The 22,568-nt window shown below is 44.3% G+C and overlaps 1 protein-coding gene and 1 long non-coding RNA gene across 2 annotated transcripts; one reads left to right on the top strand and one right to left on the bottom strand.

The window, feature by feature from the left end:
- Nucleotides 1-1,690: 1,690 nt before the first annotated feature.
- LOC111145351 (hematopoietically expressed homeobox) lies at nucleotides 1,691-7,797 on the bottom strand. Its single transcript, XM_022500206.1, has 4 exons — nucleotides 7,351-7,797; nucleotides 5,080-5,258; nucleotides 4,815-4,865; nucleotides 1,691-2,810 (listed from the first exon to the last, which is right to left on the bottom strand). Exons 1-4 carry the CDS (start codon nucleotides 7,718-7,720, stop codon nucleotides 2,592-2,594), a joined length of 819 nt encoding a protein of 272 aa, XP_022355914.1. The 5' UTR covers nucleotides 7,721-7,797; the 3' UTR covers nucleotides 1,691-2,591.
- Nucleotides 7,798-17,089: 9,292 nt separating this feature from the next.
- LOC111145270 lies at nucleotides 17,090-18,809 on the top strand. The gene is made up of 3 exons (XR_002640462.1): nucleotides 17,090-17,119; nucleotides 17,230-17,314; nucleotides 17,417-18,809. It is a non-coding gene; the product is annotated as an uncharacterized LOC111145270 (long non-coding RNA).
- The last annotated feature ends 3,759 nt before the right edge of the window (nucleotides 18,810-22,568 follow it).

Raw genomic sequence — 22,568 nt, 5'->3', positions numbered from 1 at the left:
AGCGAAACACACACGAACTGATTTCAGGATTGCTTTAATTCAATTATTAGGCCCACAAGCCTCCCATTCTCCAAAAGTCTGATAGTCCCATTTTCCAACGAGACTGATTATGACCCTTGAAACCTAGAGGTAAACTGTCAGGCAGAATCTGAGAGTTTGTAGCCTGCAGCTACTAGGTCTACTTTGGCTCCAACACTGAGAAGACACAGAGAATAAGGGGAACCATAAAGATAAAGAGCTTGAAGGGATTCCCTAGAGTTGGGAATTTGGGGGCTGGAAAGGATCACATAGGTCAACTAGACCATCTCCATTCCACAGAGGAGAGAACTGAGGCCAAGAACTGAAACTCCAACCCAAATTATTAAACTTCCAGGCCTATTCACACCTCTCTGCTTAAGGACCTGGTGCTAGTTTTCTCAGAAATTCAAATTTGCAGGCATTTCCAGAGGCCTTCTTGGAATCTAAGAAGGCAGGCTGTAACAACTCCCTAAAAGCAATAACCTTTTCACTCTGTCTTCACTGGAGTGCCCATGTCTGGGGGAACCAAAGCCCTGGTCAGCCACGCCAGGGGCAGAGTCATTCCATCAGGGGCCCTCAGTCAGGAGGCACCCACCGCCGCAAACACCTAGAGGCTTCCATGCAGGCCCAGACTAGAGGAAGAGATTTCTGGATCTCTCCTCCAACAGGCCTGGAATGTCATTTTCCTGGAATGTCAGGGACCTGATGGCTCCACTAGGCAAGCAGCTGGGCCAGTCAGAAACCTCAGGCCATCCTTCCTCTCAGCCCCACACCCCCCTTACCTGGCACTGCCATTCTCCCCTCTCACAGTAGCCCTTCCTCGGGCCTGCCAGGGTCCCACAGCCAACTCTGGCTCCCACCGGCCTAGACTCCCCGCCCCGCTTCCCTCTTTCTCCATTTCATTCCTCCCGGCCCCCTGCTCCCACACTGGGAGTAGTTATTGGGAGAAGCGAAGCAGGTGGGAGGGGAGTGAGGGGGTATGCGGGCCCACCTGCTTCTACTCGAGGAGCGCCTTAGAATGGCGGTTCTCAAAGCACGGTCCTCCTCCCAGCAGCTCTGACATCACCTGAGCACGTGCTGAAGTGCACATTTCCGGTCCCACCCCAGACCTACCAAGTCAGAAACTCTGGCGACACGGTTGGCCAAGAGTTTCGAGAAGCTCTGCGGGCGCTTGTGACGCTCGCCGAAACTTGAGACCCGCGGTCTCCACACCAGCTACTGCCCCGCTCTCCCCCGGCAGGCTACCCCCCTCACCCCTCCGCGGACCCCCCTACCCGGGCTTAGCCGCCAAGGGATGACGCAGTGTTGACTCACGCCGGTCAAGGACGGCGGCCCGGGCCAGCCTGGGAGCCGAGGCAAATCGATGCGGTTCGGCGGCCTCGTCCCGGGCTTTTCCAGCCACCTGGCGCACCGGGGTCTCAGACCCGCCGCGCTCAGTGTCCGAAGCCGAGAACGTCCCACTGCCGCGACGCACACACGTTGAACCCCTCCCCCGCCCCCAGCTCCCCTCCCCCTGGAGGGAAAGTTCCAAATCTACTTCCCCGGGCCCACCCACCCGCTACCCCGCGCCCCCGCGCCCAGCCCAGAGCCGCGCGGCACCGGGACCTGGGAGGCGCTGAAAGGAAAGGTGAGAGGTGTGCGTTTGTTTCACTGGAAGAATGAGAGGCCCCTCGAGGTCAGTCGTCCCATCGACGGGTTTATTTTATACACAAGTTACTCATTTTTAAAAAAACACCATTTTGGTCATTTTTTTTACAGTGAACAATTATATATACACATTATAAACAGTTTGATATAAAACACAATATCTACAGTCTACTTACATTTAATTAACCTGCTACTTCCAGTTCTTCTGTGATTAATTTTAGTCACCGACAAGTCAGTTTCTCTGCTTGAATTGCCCTGTACTATTCCCTTAACACCTTGGTCATATAAGGTACTAAGTGATAGTGCAAAACAAGCATTTAAGATTCTTATCAACTATATCTCTCTGACCAAAAAAAAAAAAAAAAAAAAAAACCACACACACATCCCCTGGACAGGAGCTCTGAGATCATATTGGATTTAAGGCAGTATAAGAATACAATATAAAAAGTAAAGGAAGTTCCTTTTAAAATATTCCAAGGCTGCCTGAAATGTGGGCCCCTTTACCATGGCATACCTCTGGATCTGAGGTGCCCTTTTGCTTTTCCATTAAGTGGGATGTAGATACAGATTAAAAAGTCATTCAAGAAGATCTTATTAAAATCTTTAGTTATAACTTAAAAATTTAACAAACTGTTCAAAATTGCTTTTTATAAATAGAAAAAACAATTTACTTCTTTAAAAAGGGGGAATTTAAACAGTGAAGAGTCTCTTCATCATATAACCTACAATCAGTACATAAACCATTTAAGTCAAAATTAAGGTTTCAGTGTAAGTTTGCTGCTTAGCCAGCCACTAAATATTTCAGATTTCCAGAATACCAGAAAATTATTCCCTTTCTCATAGCTTTTCAGTATGTCTACGGAGATTTTCTGTAGCAAATGTTAGTCCGAAGTCCAGTTTTCTGAATGTGCCAGTGTCAGTGATCATCATCCAGCATTAAAATAGCCTTTATCGCCCTCAATGTCCACTTCCTGATCAGAATCCTCTGAAATCTCTGATTCAAGGTCTTCCTGGGAGGCAGGGGAGGGTGAACACTGAGAGCTATCCAAAGCACCTTTATTCTGCTCACTGGGCAAGTCTTGCCTCTGGTCACAGGAATTGTCCAAACTTTCCAGTTCTTCTTTTTTATTGCTTTGAGGGTTCTCCTGAATGAAAGGAATGAAAGTGGAAATTGGTAGGCTTGTGAAATATGAAGACATAAGAGACATAAATCAAAATGTGTTTTCATTCTCTATCACCTTTAAAATCTTTAGTTTATCTATTGCTTTCACCTATACTCTTTAATTCAGAAAATACATACTTGTGCTTCTCATTTTGGAAGAAAAGTGCCTGACATATCAAAGAAAGATCATTCTCTTGCCAGATAAGAACAACCAGTCACAAATATAACTAACTGTATTGTGTCAAATGAACAGTTAGCTCCAGCCCATCCTCATGGTCTCAAAATTCTTAAAAGTTTAGAGGAAGGAGAGATTAGATCACTACAAGTACACACTATCTTCATTCTTCAAGTATTTTTAAACCTTGCAGGTTAACAGGGTCTTCCAGACATTTAAAAAATATGAATGCTAAGTACTGAATTAAGGGAAAGTTTCAAAATTATTAAATTGAATCCTTTTTCATCCATTTTCTGGAGTAAATTTATAAACTTAAAAATACACTTAACGAGTTACAAAATCATGGCAAAGGTAAAAATGCAGAACTGGAAGAATGCTGCCATTCAAAGGGAGGAAATTAACTACAATTAACTTAAAATCCAGGGGATATTTCTGGAAACTATATTCCCATATTACAAAGGAACCACTTTTTTTTTTTTTTTTTTTTTTTTTTAAGACTTTGACAGAGAGAAAGAGCACAAGCACTGGAGAGAGGGAGAAGCAGGCTCTCTGCTGAGCAGGGAACCCAACGTGGGGCCCCATCCCAGGACCCTGGGATCATGACCTGAGCCGAAGGCAGACACTTCAACAATTGAGCCACCCAGGTGCCCCAGGAACCACTAGTTTAAAAATCCCTGGTAAATTGCAGTCAAGACTTTGACCAAGAACTGAATAAGTGAGTGAATTTTTAATTCTGTTTGTCTAAAATAGACATAAACACTACAAAGAAATATTCCCAGGGGGTTTTTTTTATAGCAAGACTATAGAATAATATATTCACCAGGCTTGCAACTAAGAAACAAATAAATGTACAAGGTCAGATTGAGAGGGAATCTACAGATTTTTAAATCCTGTTAAAATAATGAAATTATGGGAAATTTATTTTCTGTCTCAAAGTGCTCTTTGTGACACCATCTTATTTCTAATGAAAAAGTTATGATCACCAAATTTAAAAATGCACACTGCTTTCAATTTCCCCGCTCATATTATGGTTTTCAAAAATATTTTATTCTAATCTCTATATACACTAGCAAATGAACAATGAAAGCAATTTGTCAGATACCTTTGGAGAAGACACCCACATTGGAACATCAAAAGCAGATCTTTAGATTTAAGTCAATAGAGGTTTTTCAAAAACTGAATTAGCCCTTACTTTTTATCATATCTTGCGTAACAAGGTCATTGGAAAAAAGACTGTTAGTAACTTTAAGCTACTTTCCAAATAGGCTTGTATATTCTCTTGCAGGTCTAATATTCATTTTAAGAGCTGGCATTAGATGGGAAATAATTTTAAACTCTTTGATATTTAATTCTTCTTAAAAAAAAAAAAGCAATGCAAACAAGACTTAGAGGTGTTTATTTCCTTATATTTACCCTTGAGCTCTGCCTGGTTTTATTATGGCTATGTAAATAAAAGAAACAATTTTCTCCCAAAGATAACTGCTTAAGTCATTTACTGTCAATTACTTTATCTTTCCTGCGTTAATTAGATAAACAACATATGGGGTTTATAAAACAATTAGCCCGGAGTTTTACCAGCCAGTGTGTGAAAAACCAAGCATAATTGATATAGCAACTGCATTAGGTGCTTTTAGCATTACTGCCACCTGAGCAACTCATCCTGAATTTCAGCAGGACTATTTGCCTTTTTAATCAAGGTGAAGAGGTTAAATAGTCTCTCAAATGACTTTTGCATACAACCCATAACAGGCCCCGCATTGAGATAACATGATAAAAATATTTATTTCCCTAGAAACAGAGCCATGTCGGTACCTGTTTCAGTCTTCTCCATTTAGCGCGTCGATTCTGAAACCAGGTTTTAACCTACAGGAGAGAGAGAGGAAAAAAGTAATTGCCATGAACTCATACGACATGGGGCATCACGGAGAAGCTGCTGGTCCACTGTCGAGACGGCCGGAGCTCCGGGCGTTGGATAGCGCGACGCGGCACGCCGGAGCGCACGGTTGGCAACACGTCGGTCTTCCGCCCCGCGACCGCCGCCCCAGGCCTCTGCCCCGAGCCCCGCAGGAGCGCTCACCTGTCTCTCGCTGAGCTGCAGCATCTTGGCCAGACGCTTCCTCTCGGGCGGAGAGAGGTATTTCTGGGTCTCAAACTTCTTCTCCAACTCGATGGTCTGGTCGTTGGAGAACCTGACCTGGCCGCCTTTCCTTTTATGCAGAGGCCTCTGCAAGAAAGGGCTCCAGAGCAGGGGTTTGCCTGCGGGCAGCGAGAGCAGCGGTTAGGGACAGCCCTGGAGCGGCCAGGCCCTGGAGGTGACAAAGGGGAGTAGGGGACGCAGAAGGACACTCAGCCAGACTTGTTCGCACACACCCACCCACAAGGACCCAATACGTTCGCACCAAGACACATGCATACCCAAGGACCCGTAGGCACACACACCGCACAGCACAGGCACGTAGACCACATTGTACACTCACAGACGCACACAAACAGCCATCACACCCACAACTGATTTCAAACGCACAGATCTTTGGAGCCCCAAGATAACAGCCACTATAAACCGAGCCTAAAATACCACGACACTCTTTAAGAAGTCACTCTCGAGTTTCTACAGAACTTTTTGCACCTCCAGGCCCTCTCCCTGGGTGAGCCGTACTTTCCAAAGACCCGAGTGCGTGTCTTGGGGAGGACCCGGGCTGTTCCACTCCCCAAGGCGTCCCGGCCAGGCACCGCCGAAGGGACCCTGCTCGGGAGGTCCTCGGGCCGGGCGCCGACGTGAGGCCGCTCGCGGAGCTTCCAATCCTGGCCCCAGCGCTCTGCGGCCTCCTCTGATTTCACACCCGGCGGCGGGGGCGGCCAGTTAAAGCTACCCCGTGGGCTATGGCAACATTTCCGTCAATGTGTTTCCTGTTGGTCTATCTCGAAAAGCCCTTTGCTTCCTCCTGCGCGGTCCCAGCAGTAACCCAAGGAAACGCAGGGCGCGCTCTGTGAAAACGTTCGCCCCAGGCCCGGCCCCGCTGAGGGTCCGGCTCCCGCCCCAGCAGGCCCACAGAGCCACGCCGGGGCCACCGCACCGAACCCTCGAAGCTGGAACCAAATAGACAGTCACTTTAACAAAAAAAAAAAAAAAAAAAAAAGGCTAAAATATAATCCCCTTCAAATCTTAACGATGAGAAAGGAGGTGGAGGGCTGAGCTAGAGGCCGCGTCATTAACATGAAGGCATTAAAATGTTAGTTTGTCTCTAGGGTCCCCACCGAAGCTGCCAGAGAGTAAATTTAAAACCCTGGGGGCCCAAAGGAAAAAGAGCCCCGTTTCTTTATCTCCCCCCACCCAGGGGGGCTTCAGATGCCAGAGCCGACAAGGGCCACCCGGAGTGCGGGTCACCGTTGGCTTATTTCTTAGGCTGAGCGCTGAGGGGGCAAGCCTCGCGAATACCATATGCCCTAGGTGTCCTGGCTGCCTTTCCTACTCCAAAGACATGTCTGTCAGTCCGTCGGTCCGTCGGTCTGCAGGCCTGCCCCCAAACACTTTGAAAGCTGGCATTGTTTTTTTTTCCAGATTTTGCTTACGTCAGGCTTCAGACTAGTGCAAAACAGCTTCGGGGAGGGGGGAAAAAAAGGAAGCAACTGGTTATTTTAGCTGCCATAAAGTCACATCCCACACAGAGGAAATGAACAATATCAGAAAAACGGATCCCGGCTATCAGAAGTCGAGTGTTTCCTGAATTTGTCTGTATTGAGGATGTCGATAAAATAATCAGCAGCGTGCACTACTCCGGGGGAAGGGTCTGCTTCATGCAGCCAGGAAAACACTTAACAGCTTCTGAAACCAGATTTACTCCTATCGAGAACTCAAGATTTCCTGTATGAACGGAAAGGGTCAGGCTCTTTCACTGCACAAGCTTGTTGAACCAGGTCCAGCCTCGTAACCACCGCGGCCCAGCAGCTATCCCTACCCCGCAGGGCTGGTCCGGGGCGCCTTGGCACTCCCTTCCCGGTCCCTCCAGCTAAGGGGACCCCACCCCGAGCGACCCGAGCGCCGGGGCTGCCTTCGGCCGCCAGCCCCCGCGGCCGTGCCAGAGGTCTCGCCCCGGCCCGCGCGCCCCGACGCCTGCAAGGTGCAGGAAAACCAATCTGAGTCATGGTGCGGTCAGCCCGGCCGCGCGCCACTGGGGCCCGCGCCTCCTGTCCCCGCGCGCGCCCGAGAGCCGCTTTTCGATCGCTTTTGCCACAACTTTCTATTGCCTCCCCCTCCGCCCCCGCCGCCTCCTGGACGCTGCCACCTGCCGGGTGGCGCCTTCCTCGCCGCCGCCGCGGCTCGGCCCCGCCATGACCCCGGCCGCCTTACCCAGGGGGTCGTGGCGGAGCAGGGCGTGCGTGTAGTCGTTCACCGTCCGCGGGAAGGGGTACAGAGGGCCCCCGAAGCCGCCGGGTCCGTAGGCGGCGGCCAGCGCGGCGGCGGAGTGGTGCGAGAAGGCGGGGTGGATCGGCGTGGGCTCGTACACCGGGGTCCGGTAGGAGGACACGAGGCTGGTGAAGGAGGAGTTGGGGGACGGCAGCGTGGGGGCGGGGGTGGGCGCGGCGGGCCCGCGGCCCAGGATGTCCTCGATGTAGAACGGCGTCGGGTGCGCCGGCTGCAGCAGCGGCGTGGGCGCGTACAGCGGCACCCCCACGGCGCCCGCCGCCGCCGCCGCCGGCCCGGGGTGTGGGTACTGCATGGCTCCGCTGCGCTCCGGCCCCTCGGAGAGCTGGAGGCCCGCGCCGCGGCGCTACATTTATCCGCGCTCCGCGCTCCCGGCGATAGGCTCTGCCGGCCACGGGGTGGGGCCGCGCTCTCTGGCCCCTTCCTGCCGCCGGTCCCTGCCGCCAATGGCGCGGGGCCCCGGGAGCCGCCTCCCGCCCCCACCCTCGGCCCGCCCCCGCCGGCCGAGCTCCCGCCCCCCAGGACGCGCTCGCCTTAGGCTCCAGGGACCCTGCGCCTCGGTGCCCGGCTGCCGCCGCGGTCGCTCCGGGCGCCAGGCACCCTGACCAGGAAAGCCCTCGAAGGAAGCCTAAGGCCGCGTCCGTCGTGGGGAGACAGGAAGAAAGCAGCGCCTGGAACACGGACTCAAGTAGTTCCAGCTCCTGCCGGGAGGCAACTCTGCCGAAACTCGGGGGGCACTCGTCCGGGCCCGGGCTCAGGGTGACAGTAGCCGGCCCCAGGCTCGGGGCAGCTAGGCTTGAGCCGGACAGGCGGAGAGGCCACCGGCAGAGCCGCCCCTTCGCCGGCCTGAAAGTATTCTCCCTGTCGGCGCGCTCTCTGGAGTAACGGTGGCACTGGCTGTTGCCTGGGGCATCTCCGGAGCTCGTAGCGGGGGAGTGTCCTGAGTTCCTGGGGCAGCTCCAAAGAGAGAGCTCTAGCCCTTAGCTACGTCCTAGTTGGCGTAAGGACGACGAGACTTCGGGCGCCCCGGGCTCGTGGCCGCTCCAGCCCATTGCATTTGTGGGGCCCCGCACTCGGCCACTTCCGCGAGGTCGCTGGCAGAAGCTGCTTTGGGAAGGAATCAGGGGAAAGCCTGGGTCTTACAGTGCCAGGTAGAAGTTGTGCAGTCTTCTCCGCCCCAATGGGAGTTGCTCTGTGTCCCCTATCCCCGGGTCCTGGGGGTCGCAGCTGTGCGCAGCACCGCTTTCCCGTTTTGCACGTGTTTTCTATTGAATCCGTGGCTCTACGCCTTGTGGCCTCGGCTCTGTGCAGCTCCACTCGCCTGAGGGCCAAGAGGGCATTTTCTTGATTGACGCCCTCCTGCGGTAGTCACACCTCGCGGTGAGCAGTTTCTGCTAAGGTCCTCCATTAATCGTGGAAATACACATTTCCCAGCTTTTCCTATTGAGATGTTTTATTTACATCTTGGAACAATTTCATCGACTAAAGCGGGGTCGCCGACGAAAGAAGAGTGGACTGGAAGCCGGCTGGCCCGCGTTCGAGTTTCACTGCGCACATTTCTGTTGAGCAACTACTATGTGCCAGCAGTGAACAAGACAGATGTAGTTCCGTTCCTCACGGAGGCAGGAAACAAATTTTGATGCTGTGACTTATGTGTGTGCTAGGAAGGAGAAGTACATAATGATCCGAAACCTAATAACCAGGGACGTCACCTAGTTGGGGGAGGGGGCGTGTTAAGAAACGGAAAGTACTCTCCAAGGAAGTGATGTTTGAAAAATGAGAAGTTGTCAAAGAACCTAGAGAGGGACGAATACTCAAGGAATAGCATGTGAGCGTTGTCAGTGCAGCTTTGGTCAAATCATCCTCCCTGAACTTTCTGAAAATCTGAAACTTAGCCTAAAGTCTCCTAGTCTTTTGCGGTTGGAGTCATAGGCGTCTTTCCGAGTCTGATGACAGACGAACACAGTGAGTGTAATATGCTATCATTTGAGGTAAAACGTCAGGAAAGAGTCGGGGTATTTATCTGTGCCTTTGTTCTATTAGGTAAACTATATCTGGAAGAGGACACAAAAAACTAGTAACATCGGCTGTCCATGAAGAGAGAGGTGGAGTTGAAGGGAGAACTTGCTGTATACTTTATGAATATTTGGAGAATTGAACCAGGTGGATGGGTGACCTACTCATAGCATAAGTAGGTCCTGGAAGAAGTGGCTGATTCTAGGTCTGGGGCAGGGAAAGTACAAGGTGAGCTCAAGGCATCTTGTGCTAGAAACCACAGAATGAAGACAGACCCGCCCTGATGAGTCTTCCATTGGCCAAATTTGAGGTGCTTTAAGTATCAAAAGCACATTTTGGATTATAACACATTGAATGTAACAGTTCATAGTCTCACTCTCCATAGCAATGCTCAGAGAGAGAGGGATGGTGGATGGTAAAGCTGGAAGGATGCCAGCTAACAAATTAAAAACTTTGATAAAATTTTTAAAATGTAATAATTCAACCATCAAGTGAGTGGTGTCTGAGTGGCTCAGTTGGTTAAGCGTCTGCCTTCTGCTCAGGTCATGATCTCAGGGTCCTGGGATCGAGCCCCACATGGGCTCCCTGCTCAGTGGGGAGTCTGCTTCTCCCTCTCACCCTCCCTCTGTGTTCTCTCTCTCAAATGAATAAATAAAATATTTTAAAAAACAACAAAAAAAGGACCATCAAATGAAACATTGTTGAGGATGAGGATTTTTGAAACCTCTCATAATATCACACCAACCGATTAGATTCTGGATTTTTAAAAAGAAAGCCATAAAAGACAATTGAGAAGATAAAAGGGAAAAACTAAAAATGAGTTGTAAGTTAGATGACATTAGTATTGTGAGTAAAATGTCCTCATTTTTGGGAGGTGTGGACTGAAGTAGGGGTGAAGGTCTTGACATCCGTAACTTTCATACAGTTCAAAACATACACATAACATATATATACACAAACCATTATACACACATGTACAGATAAGGAGATAAAACAAATTAGAAAATTATTCATTGGTGAATTTAGGTGAAGAGTATACTGATATGCATTGTACTAGTTTCAGCTTTTTTGTAGATTTGAAATTTTCCAGTATAAAAAATTTTTAAAGTATGATTTTAGATATTAAAGAAATGAAAGCAGTCTCATTTTTTTAAGGTAAAAATTATTTGAATTTTTTGTGAAATCTGCATACAAGTTCGGGTAGTACATTGTCCCTGGAAGCCATCATGGAGGCCTGTTTACAAATCATTGGTCCCTCTGTGGTCCGGTCTGATGTTGTACCCTTTCCACCAGTTATTAATTTTCATCCCTGGGCCTGATGGAGAAGTCAGCCAGGTGCTGGAATACTGTGAAAGTCAAGTGTGTTCTGTGTACCAAGAACAGAGACATGATTTGGGGACAAAGAAAAGACAATTATTATCTGAAGCTCAAAGGAACCTTCAAAAGTTATGTTTGGCTCTTCAAAGATTGGGACCTCAGTGAACTAACCAGGTGACTGATTATTGTTTTCTTCACAAAATGTCTTTTCTTCATCTTTGTTTTTCTTCTTTTCTTGCCCCTTCCACCTAACAAGCAATTGAGGGGATCAGTTCATATAATGCCCTTATAGTAAATCACTAGCCTTTAAGCTCCATCTTCAAAAATAGTATGGGCTTGTAGCTTATTCTGTGCATGACTCAGCCACCAGGCAAAAAAAAAAAAAGAAAAAAAAGGAAAAAAAATCTAAATCTACAAACCTTCCAAAAATAAATATTAAAATGCTAGGAAAATAATCACTAGTATAGGAAAAGGAAGCATCATCCCTTTCTTTGATTGCCACAGACCCTGGGAGTTAGATGGAGATCTTAAAAGGCATTGATAGAACATTCCAGCTCTGCTACATAATGCTCACCAGCAAATTGAAGCACTTAATTCTGTTAAGCTATATAACACCATCTCTTCTAAATCCAGTCATCAGATCCATGTTCATTTTACTATAGTTAAAAAAAAAATTACAACCACATTTGTGAATGTCACATTTATTGAACTACATAATTTTTAATATCACTTGTGTAGGTTTATAGTTAGTTTTATTGTTTTAAAAGTCATTTGGGGCTCTAAAAGAACTAGGTTTTTCCGAAGTTGTCCTTATAATTTTTTTTCACACAGTCAGAACTAATAAAACAAAACTGTTGTAGCTATTTAATTCAAAATCTCTTGGAGTTTCAATATTTTTTCTCTGCTGGATACTAAAACCAATAAAGCTACATGAGATTTTAATTATATTCTGAATTAAACAAGACTCTGTCCAAAAATTTGGCACCATTTATTTTAGTCACTGCTACTATAAAAGAGACTAACCTTTGTAGGAAGAGAAGGTGAGTCTTACCTCTAATTTATCTATGGTAATTGTTTTGAAACTTCTTTTTTTTTTTTTTTTGTAACAGATGAACAGTATGTTCATTAAATGCATTAGGACAAATAAACTTTACAAATAGATCAACTTATTTTCAATAATTAAATATACATAGAGGTAAAACTTCAAATTAACTAAAGCTTGAAAGCATCAGGGCACCTGGGCGGCTCAGTCAGTTAAGAGTCTGCCTTTGGCTCAGATCATGATCCCAGGGTCCTGGGATCAAGCCCGGTATCTTCAGGTTCCCTGCTCAGCTTGGAGGCTGCTTCTCCCTTTCCCTCTGCCTCTACCCCCATCTCCTGCCCCTTCACTCCCCACTTGTGCTCTCTGTCTCACAGCTCCCTCTCTATAAGTAAATAAAATCTTTTTTAAAAAATTCTCATCACAAGAAAAAATTCTTTTAAAAAAGCATCAGTGGATTTTATTATAGCAATTTGGTTCTATTTTTACTTACAGTAAAAGTTTTATTACCCTCAAATATTGGGATGACTAAAGCACTTATTATGTCACATATCAAATCACTGTATTACATTTAACTTAAAACTTGACAAAATCTAATTCATGTTTTAGGGCTTTACTAACTTGCAAAATGCTAATGAGATTAGATAAGAAATGTCTCTCCTGCATCATGGCTGGGATCAGAGCTCTGGAACACGTGGGTAATAATCAACATGACATTGCTTTCATGATGTCTGCATTTCACATACTATGAAATACTTACTCTAACATACTTAGCATACTTAATGTGGGTGTATTGATCATGGAAGGTTTGGTGAAACTTATGCTATTTATTTGTCCATTTAGAAAAGTAAGGAACTCTAATAAAAAAGAGAACCCAGTTTTTTTAATGGCAAAAGATATGAATAGACATTTCTCCAAAGAAGGCATACAAACAGATGGAACACCTGGATGGTTCAGTCGGTTAAGCGTGCGACTTTTGGTTTCTGCTAGGGTCATGATCTCAAGGTCGTGGATTGAAACACCCCCCCTGCGTTGGGCCCCACACTCAGTGCAGAGTCTGCTCGAGAATCTCTCCCTCTCCTTCTCCCTTCCCCCCATGTTCTCCTTCTCTCTCAAATAAATAAATAAATAAATGAAATCTTCAAAAAACAAATGGCCAATAAGTACATGAAAAGATGTACTATGTCACTACATATGAGGGAAATGCAAATCAAAACCACAATAAGGTACTACTTCCTACCCACTAGCAGAGCTGTAATATATATATATTTTTTAATCAAGAAATAACAAATGTTGGTAAGGTTGTGGAGATTTGGAATCTCCATCCATTGCTGGTGGCAACGTAAAATGAAGCAGCTGCTCCAGAAAACAAACTGACAGTTCCTGAAAAATTTAAACATAGAGTCACCACATGACCCAGTCATTCCACTTCTAGGTACATACCCCAAAAATGAAAATATATGTTCATAGTAGAATTATAATTCCCAAAAAGTGGAAACAACCCAAATATCCATCAACCAATAAATGGATAAATAAAATGTGGGGCATCCTAGCAATGGAATATTTATCTTATAACTAGGATTTTGTACCTCTTAACTGTCTTCCTTCAATTCCTCACCTTTGACCCCCTACCTCTGGTAGCCACATTTTTATCTCTTTCTTGTAGAGGTGTTTTGTTTTGTTTTGCTTGGATTCCACATTTAAGTGAGATTATATAGTATTTGCCTTTTTTGTCTGACTTATTTCTCTTGGCATAATGCCTTCAGGGTCCATTCATGCTGTCACGAAACTAAGATTTCCTTAATTGTTGTGGCTGCATAATATTCCCTATATTTATCCATTCATGCACTGACGGACACGTAAGTTGTTTCCATGTCTTGGCTCTTGTAAATAATGCTGCTATGAACATCATGATGGTGCAGATATCCTTTTGAGGTAGGGTTTTATTGTCTTTGGATATAGTCCCAGAAGAGGAATTGCTGGATCATATAGTGGTTTTATTTTAAAATTTGTGAGGATCCTTCATACTGTTTCCCACAGTGGCCTTACCAATTTATGATCCCACCAACAATACACAAGCATTCCCTTTTCTCCATATCTACACCAGCTTTTATTTTCTCTTCTCTTCTTTAAGATGGTCATTTTAACAGGCAGGAGGTAATAGCTCATTGTGGTTTGAATTTGCATTCCCCTAATGACTAATGATGTTGAGCACCTTTTCATGTACCTGTTAGCCTTTCATAAATCTTTTTTGTAGAAATGTCTGTTCAGGGGCGCCTGGGTGGCTCAGTGGGTTAAGCCTCTGCCTTCGGCCCCGGGTCATGACTCAGGGTCCTGGGATCGAGCCCCGCATCGGGCTCTCTGCTCGGCAGGAAGCCTGCTTCTTCCTCTCTCTCTGCCTGCTTGTGATCTCTCTCTGTCAAATAAATAAATAAAATCTAAAAAAAAAAAAAAAAAAAAAAAAAAATTTCTGTACAGGTTCTTTGCTCCCTTTTAAAGTGGATACTTTGTTTTTTATTATTGAATCATATGAATTTGTTATACGTTTTGGATATTAACCCTAATCAGATATATAATTTGCAAACATTTTTTCCCATTCTACAGGTTGTTCATTCACTTTGTTGATGATTTATTTTGCTGTGCAGAAGCTTTTTGGTTTGATGTTGTCCCACTTGTTTATTTTTTTATTTTGTTTCTGCTATGTGAACACTTTGCTATGTGAAGGAAGCCAGACACAAATATCCCTGAGGAACACAGATGCAAGAATTCTCAATAAAGGGCACCTCCATGGCTCAGTCGGTTAAGCGTCTAACTCTCGATTTTGGCTCAGGTCATAATCTTGGGGTTGTAAGAGTAAGCCCAACATTAGGCTCACCACTGGGTGTGGAGTCTGCTTAAGATTTGTTCCCTCTCCCTCTACCCCTCCTACACCCTCCACCTCTATCTCTTAAAAAAAATCTTCAATAAAATACTAGCAAACCAAAAAATAATAATATATTTTAAAAATCATTCACCACAATCAATTGGGATTTATTCCTGTGTTGCAAGTCTGATTCAATATTTGCAAATCAATCAACATGCTACATCACATGAATAAGAGAAAGGATAAGAATTATATGATCATTTTAGGAGATGCAAAAAAAACATTTTACAAAGTACAACATCCATTCATGATTTAAAAAAAAAAAACCCTCGGGGTGCCTGGGTGGCTCAGTGGGTTAAGCCGCTGCCTTTGGCTCAGGTCATGATCCCAGGTCCTGGGTTCAAGCCCCGCATCGGGCTTTCTGCTCAGCAGGGAGCCTGCTTCCTCCTCTCTCTCTGCCTGCCTCTCTGCCTGCTTGTGATTTCTCTCTGTCAAAATAAATAAACAAAATCTTTAAAAAAAAAAAAAACCCTCGGGGTGCCTGGGTGGCTCAGTGGGTTGAAGCCTCTGCCTTCGGCTCAGGTCATGATCCCAGGATCCTGGGATTGAGCCCCGCATCGGGCTCTCTGCTCGGCAGGGAGCCTGCTTCCTCCTCTCTCTCTCTCTGCCTGCCTCTCGGCCTACTTGTGATCTCTGTCTGTCAAATAAATAAGTAAAATCTTTAAAAAAAAAAAAAACCCTCAACAAAATAGGTTTAGAAGGAACATATTTCAACATAATAAAAGCCATATATAAAAAACCCACAGCTAACATCATCCTCAGTGGGGAAATCTGAGGGTTTTCCCTTAAGATCAGAAACAAGACAAGGATGTCCACTCTCATCACTTTTATTCAAATTGTACTGGAGGTCCTAGCCACAGAAGACAACAAAAAGAAATAAAAGAACTCCAGGTCAGTAAAGAAGAAGTAAAACTTTCACTATTTGCAGGCGACATGATACTATATATAGAAAACCCAAAGAACTCCACCAAGAAACTGCTAGAATTGATAAACAAATTCAATGAAGTTACAAAATACAAAAATCAATGTACAAAAATCTGTTGCATTTCTATACACCAATAATGAAACAGCAGAAAGAGAAATTAAGAAAACAGTCTGGGGGTCAGGAAGATGTTGGCTGGTTCAGTTGACAGAACATGCAACTCTTGATTTTGGACTTGTGGGTTTGAGTCCCATGTTGGGTGTGGAGATTGCTTATAAATAAATCTTAAAAGGTTCCTAGGTGGCTCAGGTGCTTAGATGTCCAGCTCTTGATTTGGGCTCAGGTTGTGATCTCAGGATCATGGGATTGAGCCCTAAGTCAGGCTCCACACTCAGAGTCTGCTTGTCCCTCTCCCTCCCCCTCTTTTTGTCCCCCAACTTCTGCATGTTCTCTTTCTTTAAAATAAATAAACTTTTTTTAAAAAATAAAAAAAATCTTTAAAAAGAAAATAATCCCATTTACAATTGCACCCAAAATAATAAGATACCTAGGAATAAACCTAACCAAAAAGGTGAAAGACCTATATTCTGAAAACTATAAAACACTGAGTAAGGAAATTGAAGATGACACAAAGAAATGGAAAGACATTCCATGCTCATGGACTAGAAGACCAAATATTGTTAAATATCTACTACTTAAAGCAGTCTATAGATTTAATGCAATCCCTATCAAATACCACAAGCATTTTTCACAGAACTAGAATAAACAATGCTAAAATTTGTACGGAACCACAAAAGACCCCAGTAGCCTAAGCAATCTTGAAAAAGAAGAACAAAACTGGAGATATCACAATCCCAGATTTCTAGATATACTACCAAGCTATAGTAATCAAAACAGTGTGGTTCTGACACAAAAACAGACACATAGATCAATAGAACAGAATAGAAAACCCAGAAATAAATGCACAACTATATGGTCAATTAATCTTTGACAAAGCAGGAAAGAATATCTAATGGTAAAAAAAATGTTCTCTCTCCCTCTTCTTTTTTTCTTTTTATTTACTTGATACAGAGAGAGAGCACAAGTAGGGGAATCACCAGGCAGGGGAGAGGGAGAAGCTGGCTCAGTGGAGCCAGACATAGGGCTTGAACCCAGGACCATGACCTGAGCCAAAAACAGATGCCTAACGACTGAGCCACCCAGGTGCCCCTATTTCCTTTTTTTTAAATTTTATCAACTTTTTAATTTTAATTCCAGTATAGTTAACACACAGTGTTATATGAGTTTCAGGCATATAATATAATGATTCTGCAATTCTTTTTTTTTTTTTTTAAGATTTTATTTGTTTATTTGAAAGAGAGAATGAGCAGTGGGGAAGGGCAAGTGAGAGGAAGAGAGAGAAGCAGACTCCTCGCTGAGGAGGGAGCCGGATGCCAGACTAGATCCCAGGACTACAAGATCATGACCTGAGCTGAAGGTAGACTCTCAACCTACTGAGCCACTCAGGCGCCCCTAAAATAACATTTTTAACAGAATGTATCTATGAAGTGGTCTTTGCCAGTTTCTCTTCTTTCTCTTCCTCTTTAGGGGAAAATGTCCCAAGTGAGATCTGCTACCATTGTTCCTGCTCAACCAAAGCCATTTACTTCATCAGATACTATGCCGAGCCCAGGTAAAGCAACAAGATTTTCAGCTTCCTTCAAAACAAAAGCTTTTGAATAAAGAGGTTAGAGTAAACCTAAAATGATATCAGATCAAATTTTTATTTTCCTAGGTCTCTTCAAGTACACATTGGGGAAGTATCTTAAAGGCATAAAGGGTGACCAGATAGACTGGGAAAAGACTCTTGACGGGCAAGGGGCAGAAGAAATGGAAGTAAACATATAATAATTTTGTTTAAGACGAGTAGAATAGGAACAAAATAGGCACATATTTGAAAAGGAAATCACTCTTGAACTCACTTCCACTATTTGTCCAACAAGTTAGACAATGTTAATGCAAGATTACACTGAGTCTGCTCCCGCCAGGGAGATAGCTCTACAAGAAAAAAATGAGATAAACCACATAACTTCTCTTGAACACATCCAAGAGCTAAGGTTTCAGGTCAGCTAAGTACTCTCAGGAGAGACAGACCTTCCCAAGGAGAGACAGGGAAGAGCCGTAGCTGACCTGTGGCAGAGCCTGGCAGGAGGAGACACCAGATACCATGTATACCTGTAAGAAGAATTCAGGTAAATTTTTAATGAACTGCCAAAGGCTTATGTGAGGTAACAAGAAGTGTAGAATCCCTGAAAGTGCAGACACAATGGGAATTTACACCCACTAGCAGGCTCTTCTCAGAATTTACCAGGTGCTCCAGAGAGACCAGAAGCAGAGATGCAGGCTTGGAAAGGGAGCAGCCATCACTACAAGAAAGGCGTGGAGCTCTGCCCAGACCCTACTTCCTTAGAGTCAAAAGCCCTAGGGAGAAGGGCAGCACCCTTGCAGGGAACACGCGAAGACCACAGAAGACCACGGTGATTGAGATAAAGGTAAAAACAAACAAACAAACAAAACTTCTAGTCCTAGGGGAAGGGCAGGACACTCTTCCCTGCAAAGAACCTGCAAAAGATGTGGGCGATTGGCTACTCTCAGAATCACCGAGAAGACCCAACTCCCCCAAGACTTGGGGCATAGGGCCCGCTTAGGAGTAGGGCAGGACCTGCACAGCAGAAAACCTTCCTCAACCTCCACCTCAATCCTCCACCCACCAGGAAACCCCAAGAATCAAGGAATAGCTTCCTTCCATGGTAGAAAGACCCTTCGAGGGCTCAGGACCACAGGAAAGGCTGCACAGACAGGACGGAGCAGAAATGCTGAGAAAAGCCCTCCAGCAACCTAGCGCCTTGCCCTGCCCTCCATATTACAAGTACTGAAAACCAGAGTCATAAAGAAAATTTTGAAGGCAGCCAGAGAAAGAAGACATTAAATGCAGAAGAGCAAAGATGGGAATTACATACCAGCCTTCTTGCTGGAACTGCAAACCAGAAGACAGTGAGTGACATCTTTCAAGTGCTGAAAGAAAATAATGGTCTAATGATAGAGACCAAACTGAGGGTAGGGCTTTATTACCTTTACTACCTCCCAGACAATCAAAGGATCTTAGAACCCCTTAACACAGGGCGCCTGGGTGGCTCAGTCTGTTAAGCATCTGACTTCAGCTCAGGTCAGGAGCTTGGGGTCTTGGGATCAAGTCCCCAGTCTGGCTCTGTGCTCATCCAGGAGTCCGCTTCTCCCTCTGCCTCTCCCCCTGCTCATGCTCTCTTTCTCATATAAATAAATAAAGTCTTTAAAAAAATAAAAAAGAATCCCTAATGCCTCTTACCTTTCTTCCATCTTATACACTATTCTTGAGAATTTTTTTAGGCCCTACAAAACACTGTTATTGTTTCACAATGATTATTTACCCTTTCCAATCCATTTGTATTTTCCATTGCTCTTTATTCTTTCCTACATCTCTGAGATGCCATTTGGTATAATATTCTTTTTGCTTAAAATTTCTATTTTCTTTAATATTTCCTTTAGTGTCAGTTTGGTGGTGACAAAATCAGTCATTTTTTTTAGACATATAAGATGCCTTTAATGCACCATCATTCCTAAGAAATATTTTCATTAGGTATAGAATTTGATGAGTTATTTTCTCCATTGATTCTTTATTTTTTATTTCACTTATCTCCACTCTAATCTTTATCGTTTCCTTCCTTATGTTTGTTTTGGGTTTAGTTTGCATTTATTTTGCAACTTATTTTTTTTAAGATTTTATTTATTTGGGAAAGAGACAAAGGATGGGGAAGGGACAAGAGAGAGCAGGAGGACAAGCAGACTCCCACCAAGCTGGAAGCCTGACTTGGGGTTCCATCCCAAGACCCAAGACCATGACCTGAGCCGAGGTCAGAAGCTCAATCGACTGAGCCACCGAGGCGCCCCTCTTTTTCAACTTTCTTAAGATGGAAGATCACTAACCCAGGTAGGTGCACTGCAAACCATGGCTGTGGCTTGTTTTCAACAAATGGCCCCAGGAGAAAGGCTATTCACACTGAGCAAGGTCAGAGTCAGGTCAAATAAAGACAGGCCCTTGAATGCAGGGTTTCCAGAGACCTGCCAGATGGGTCAAATAATGACACTTACTGAGAATGGTGTTTTCAGAATGGTGTTTTCAGGGGACTCCAAATCTAATCTACCCCAGGCAGTGGCTGCTATTGGTTACTGGTTTTCTTTTTTTTTTTTTAAGATTTTATTTATTTGTCAGAGAGAGAGAGAGGGAGAGAGAGCAAGCACAGGCAGACAGAATGGCAGGCAGAGGCAGAGGGAGAAGCAGGCTCCCTGATGAGCAAGGAGCCCGATGTGGGACTCGATCCCAGGACGCCGGGATCATGACCTGAGCCGAAGGCAGCTGCTCAACCAACTGAGCCACCCAGGCGTCCCTAGTTACTGGTTTTCACTGTGATTGGGGGACTGTTGGTTTTCAAGGGTAATGAGGAGCTGGGGAGAGTGATGAGAATAGGTCAAGTTAAAATGCTACAAAACTCATCATTTTTTAAAAAATATAAATGCTCCTTGGATTACTCCAAGCCTTTGGCTAATTACCAGGATTCTGAAAAATTTCGTCTTGACCAGTATTCTCCATGTGTCCCTCCCTCCTTGTCTTCTTGCTGAATTTACCTTCTTCATTACTTTGAAGCTGTCATTCCACTGTCTGTTTCCTTTCTTTCTGTTGCAAAGGCAGGGGTGGGCCTAATTATTTTTCCTATGAAAATCATATCTTTTTTTTCTCTAGTTACTTATAAGATTTTTTTCTTTATTGTTGGCTTTTAGCACTTTAACTATGGTGTACCTCGGTATGACCTGATGTTCATCCTGCTTGAGATTTACAGAGGTTCATTCTCTCTCCTTTCTTTGGAGGCTCTAATTATGTGTCTGTTAGACCTTTTCACCAGACCATTTTTTTGTTTCTTGTCCATTTGTCTTGTTATGCTGCAGGTAACTATTTTCTTTTAACCTGTCATCCATTTTTTAATACTCCCTTTAGCTGTTCAGCAAACTAAGCCCATTCTGTTTATAATTTGTTGTATTTTTCAGTTCTAGAATTTCCATCTGATTTTTTATAATTTCCAGTTATCATCCAAAATATTTCATGTCTTTAAATTCTTTAAATGACTGATTTTGAAAGATCTCGTTTTGCAGCTCCATTCGCTGAAATTTCTGTGATTTGTTTCCGTTATCTTTCTTCTTTTGGTCCAGGTCTATCTCTTTGTATATGAAGTTATTTTTCAAAGGACTATTACATAGCTGTGCTTTATGAGCACACGTGGTACACATTTTTATTTTCATTTATCTATTTTTTTGAGAGAGACAGAGAGCATGTGAGTGGGGGTGGGGTAGGGGCCGAGGGAGAGGGAGAGAGAAAATCTTAAGCAGGTTCTGTGTTTGGCACGGAGCCCAACACTGGGCTCAACCTCATGACCCTGAGATCATGACTGAGCTGAAATCAAGTTGGATGTTTAACTGACTGAACCACCTAGGCATGCCTACACATTTTTAATTTTTGATATATTTTAAAAAGATTTTTATTTATTCATTTAGCAGAGAGAGAGAGAGAGAGAAGCAGGGGGAGCAGCAGAGGGGGACCATTGTGGAGCTCAATCCCAGGACCCTGGAATCATGACCCAAGCCAAAGGCAGATGCTTAACCAGCTGAGCCACCCATGTGCCCCTTTCATATTTTTAAATTGTAGCATTTGTTTAAGAACTTTTTTTCTATCTGCTAATTAAGTCTACCAACAATTAATGCCACTATGATTCAGTTACATCTTCTTTAGTCAATAGAAATATTTTGAATGGATATTTAAGTCAAAATCACATAACAAAAAATGAATCATTTTAAGACTTACTGTGGTCAGGGCGCCTGGGTGGCTCAGTGGGTTAAAGCCTCTGCCTTCAGCTCAGGTCATGATCCCAGTGTCCTGGGATTGAGCCCCACATCCAGCTCTCTGCTCAGCGGGGAACCTGCTTCCTCCTCTCTCTCTCTGCCTGCCTCTCTGCCTACTTGTGATTTCTATCTGTCAAATAAATAAGTAAAATCTTTAAAAAAAAAAAAAAGACTTACTGTGGTCATTTCTCAACGAATAATTATGTTGTATACCTGAAACTGTTACATGCCAGTACCTCAATTAAAAAGTAAAGAGTTTTAGGTACTTTATTTTTTTAAAGACTTTATTTAACAGAGAGAGACACAGCGAGAGAAGGAACACAAGCAAGGGGAGTGGGGGAAGGAGAAGCAGGCTTCCTGCTGAGCAGGGAGCCGGATGTGGGGCTCAATCCCAGGACCCTGGGATCATGACCTGAGCTGAAGACAGACGCTTGACAACTGAGCCACCCAGGTGCCCCTAGGGAATTAAAGTACATAATTAATTAGCATTTACTATATTCACAATATTATTTTTTGCCTTGCAATTTCTCTTTTTAAGACTTTGAGAGAGAGAGAGCAAGAACAGGGGGAAGAGGGAAAGGGAGAAGCAGACTCCCCACAGAGTGGGGAGCCTGATGTGGGGCTCGATCGCAGGATGCTGGGATCATGGAAGGCAGACACTCAACTGAGTCCTATATTCACAATATTATACGATTATCACATCTATCTAGTTCCAATATATTTCCAACATCCTAAAATAAAACTCCGTATTTAGTAAGTAGTCACTCCTTTTTCCCCTCTCAACCAACCGTGGCAATCACAAATCTGTTTCTATGAACTTAGCTCTTTTGGATACTTTGTATAAAAGGAATCATACAATATACAATATACAATATATGAACTTCTGCATCTGACTTCTTTCACTTAGAACTATATTTTGGGGGCACCATCTGGCTATTGTGATAGTGCTTCTGTGGACA

This window comes from Enhydra lutris, unplaced genomic scaffold (assembly GCF_002288905.1).
Source record: "Enhydra lutris kenyoni isolate GAN:26980312 unplaced genomic scaffold, ASM228890v2 scaffoldscaffold12, whole genome shotgun sequence".
Classification (NCBI taxonomy): domain Eukaryota; kingdom Metazoa; phylum Chordata; class Mammalia; order Carnivora; family Mustelidae; genus Enhydra; species Enhydra lutris.
Note: the sequence above shows the minus strand (reverse complement) of the source record. Positions and strands in the feature narration are given on the sequence as shown.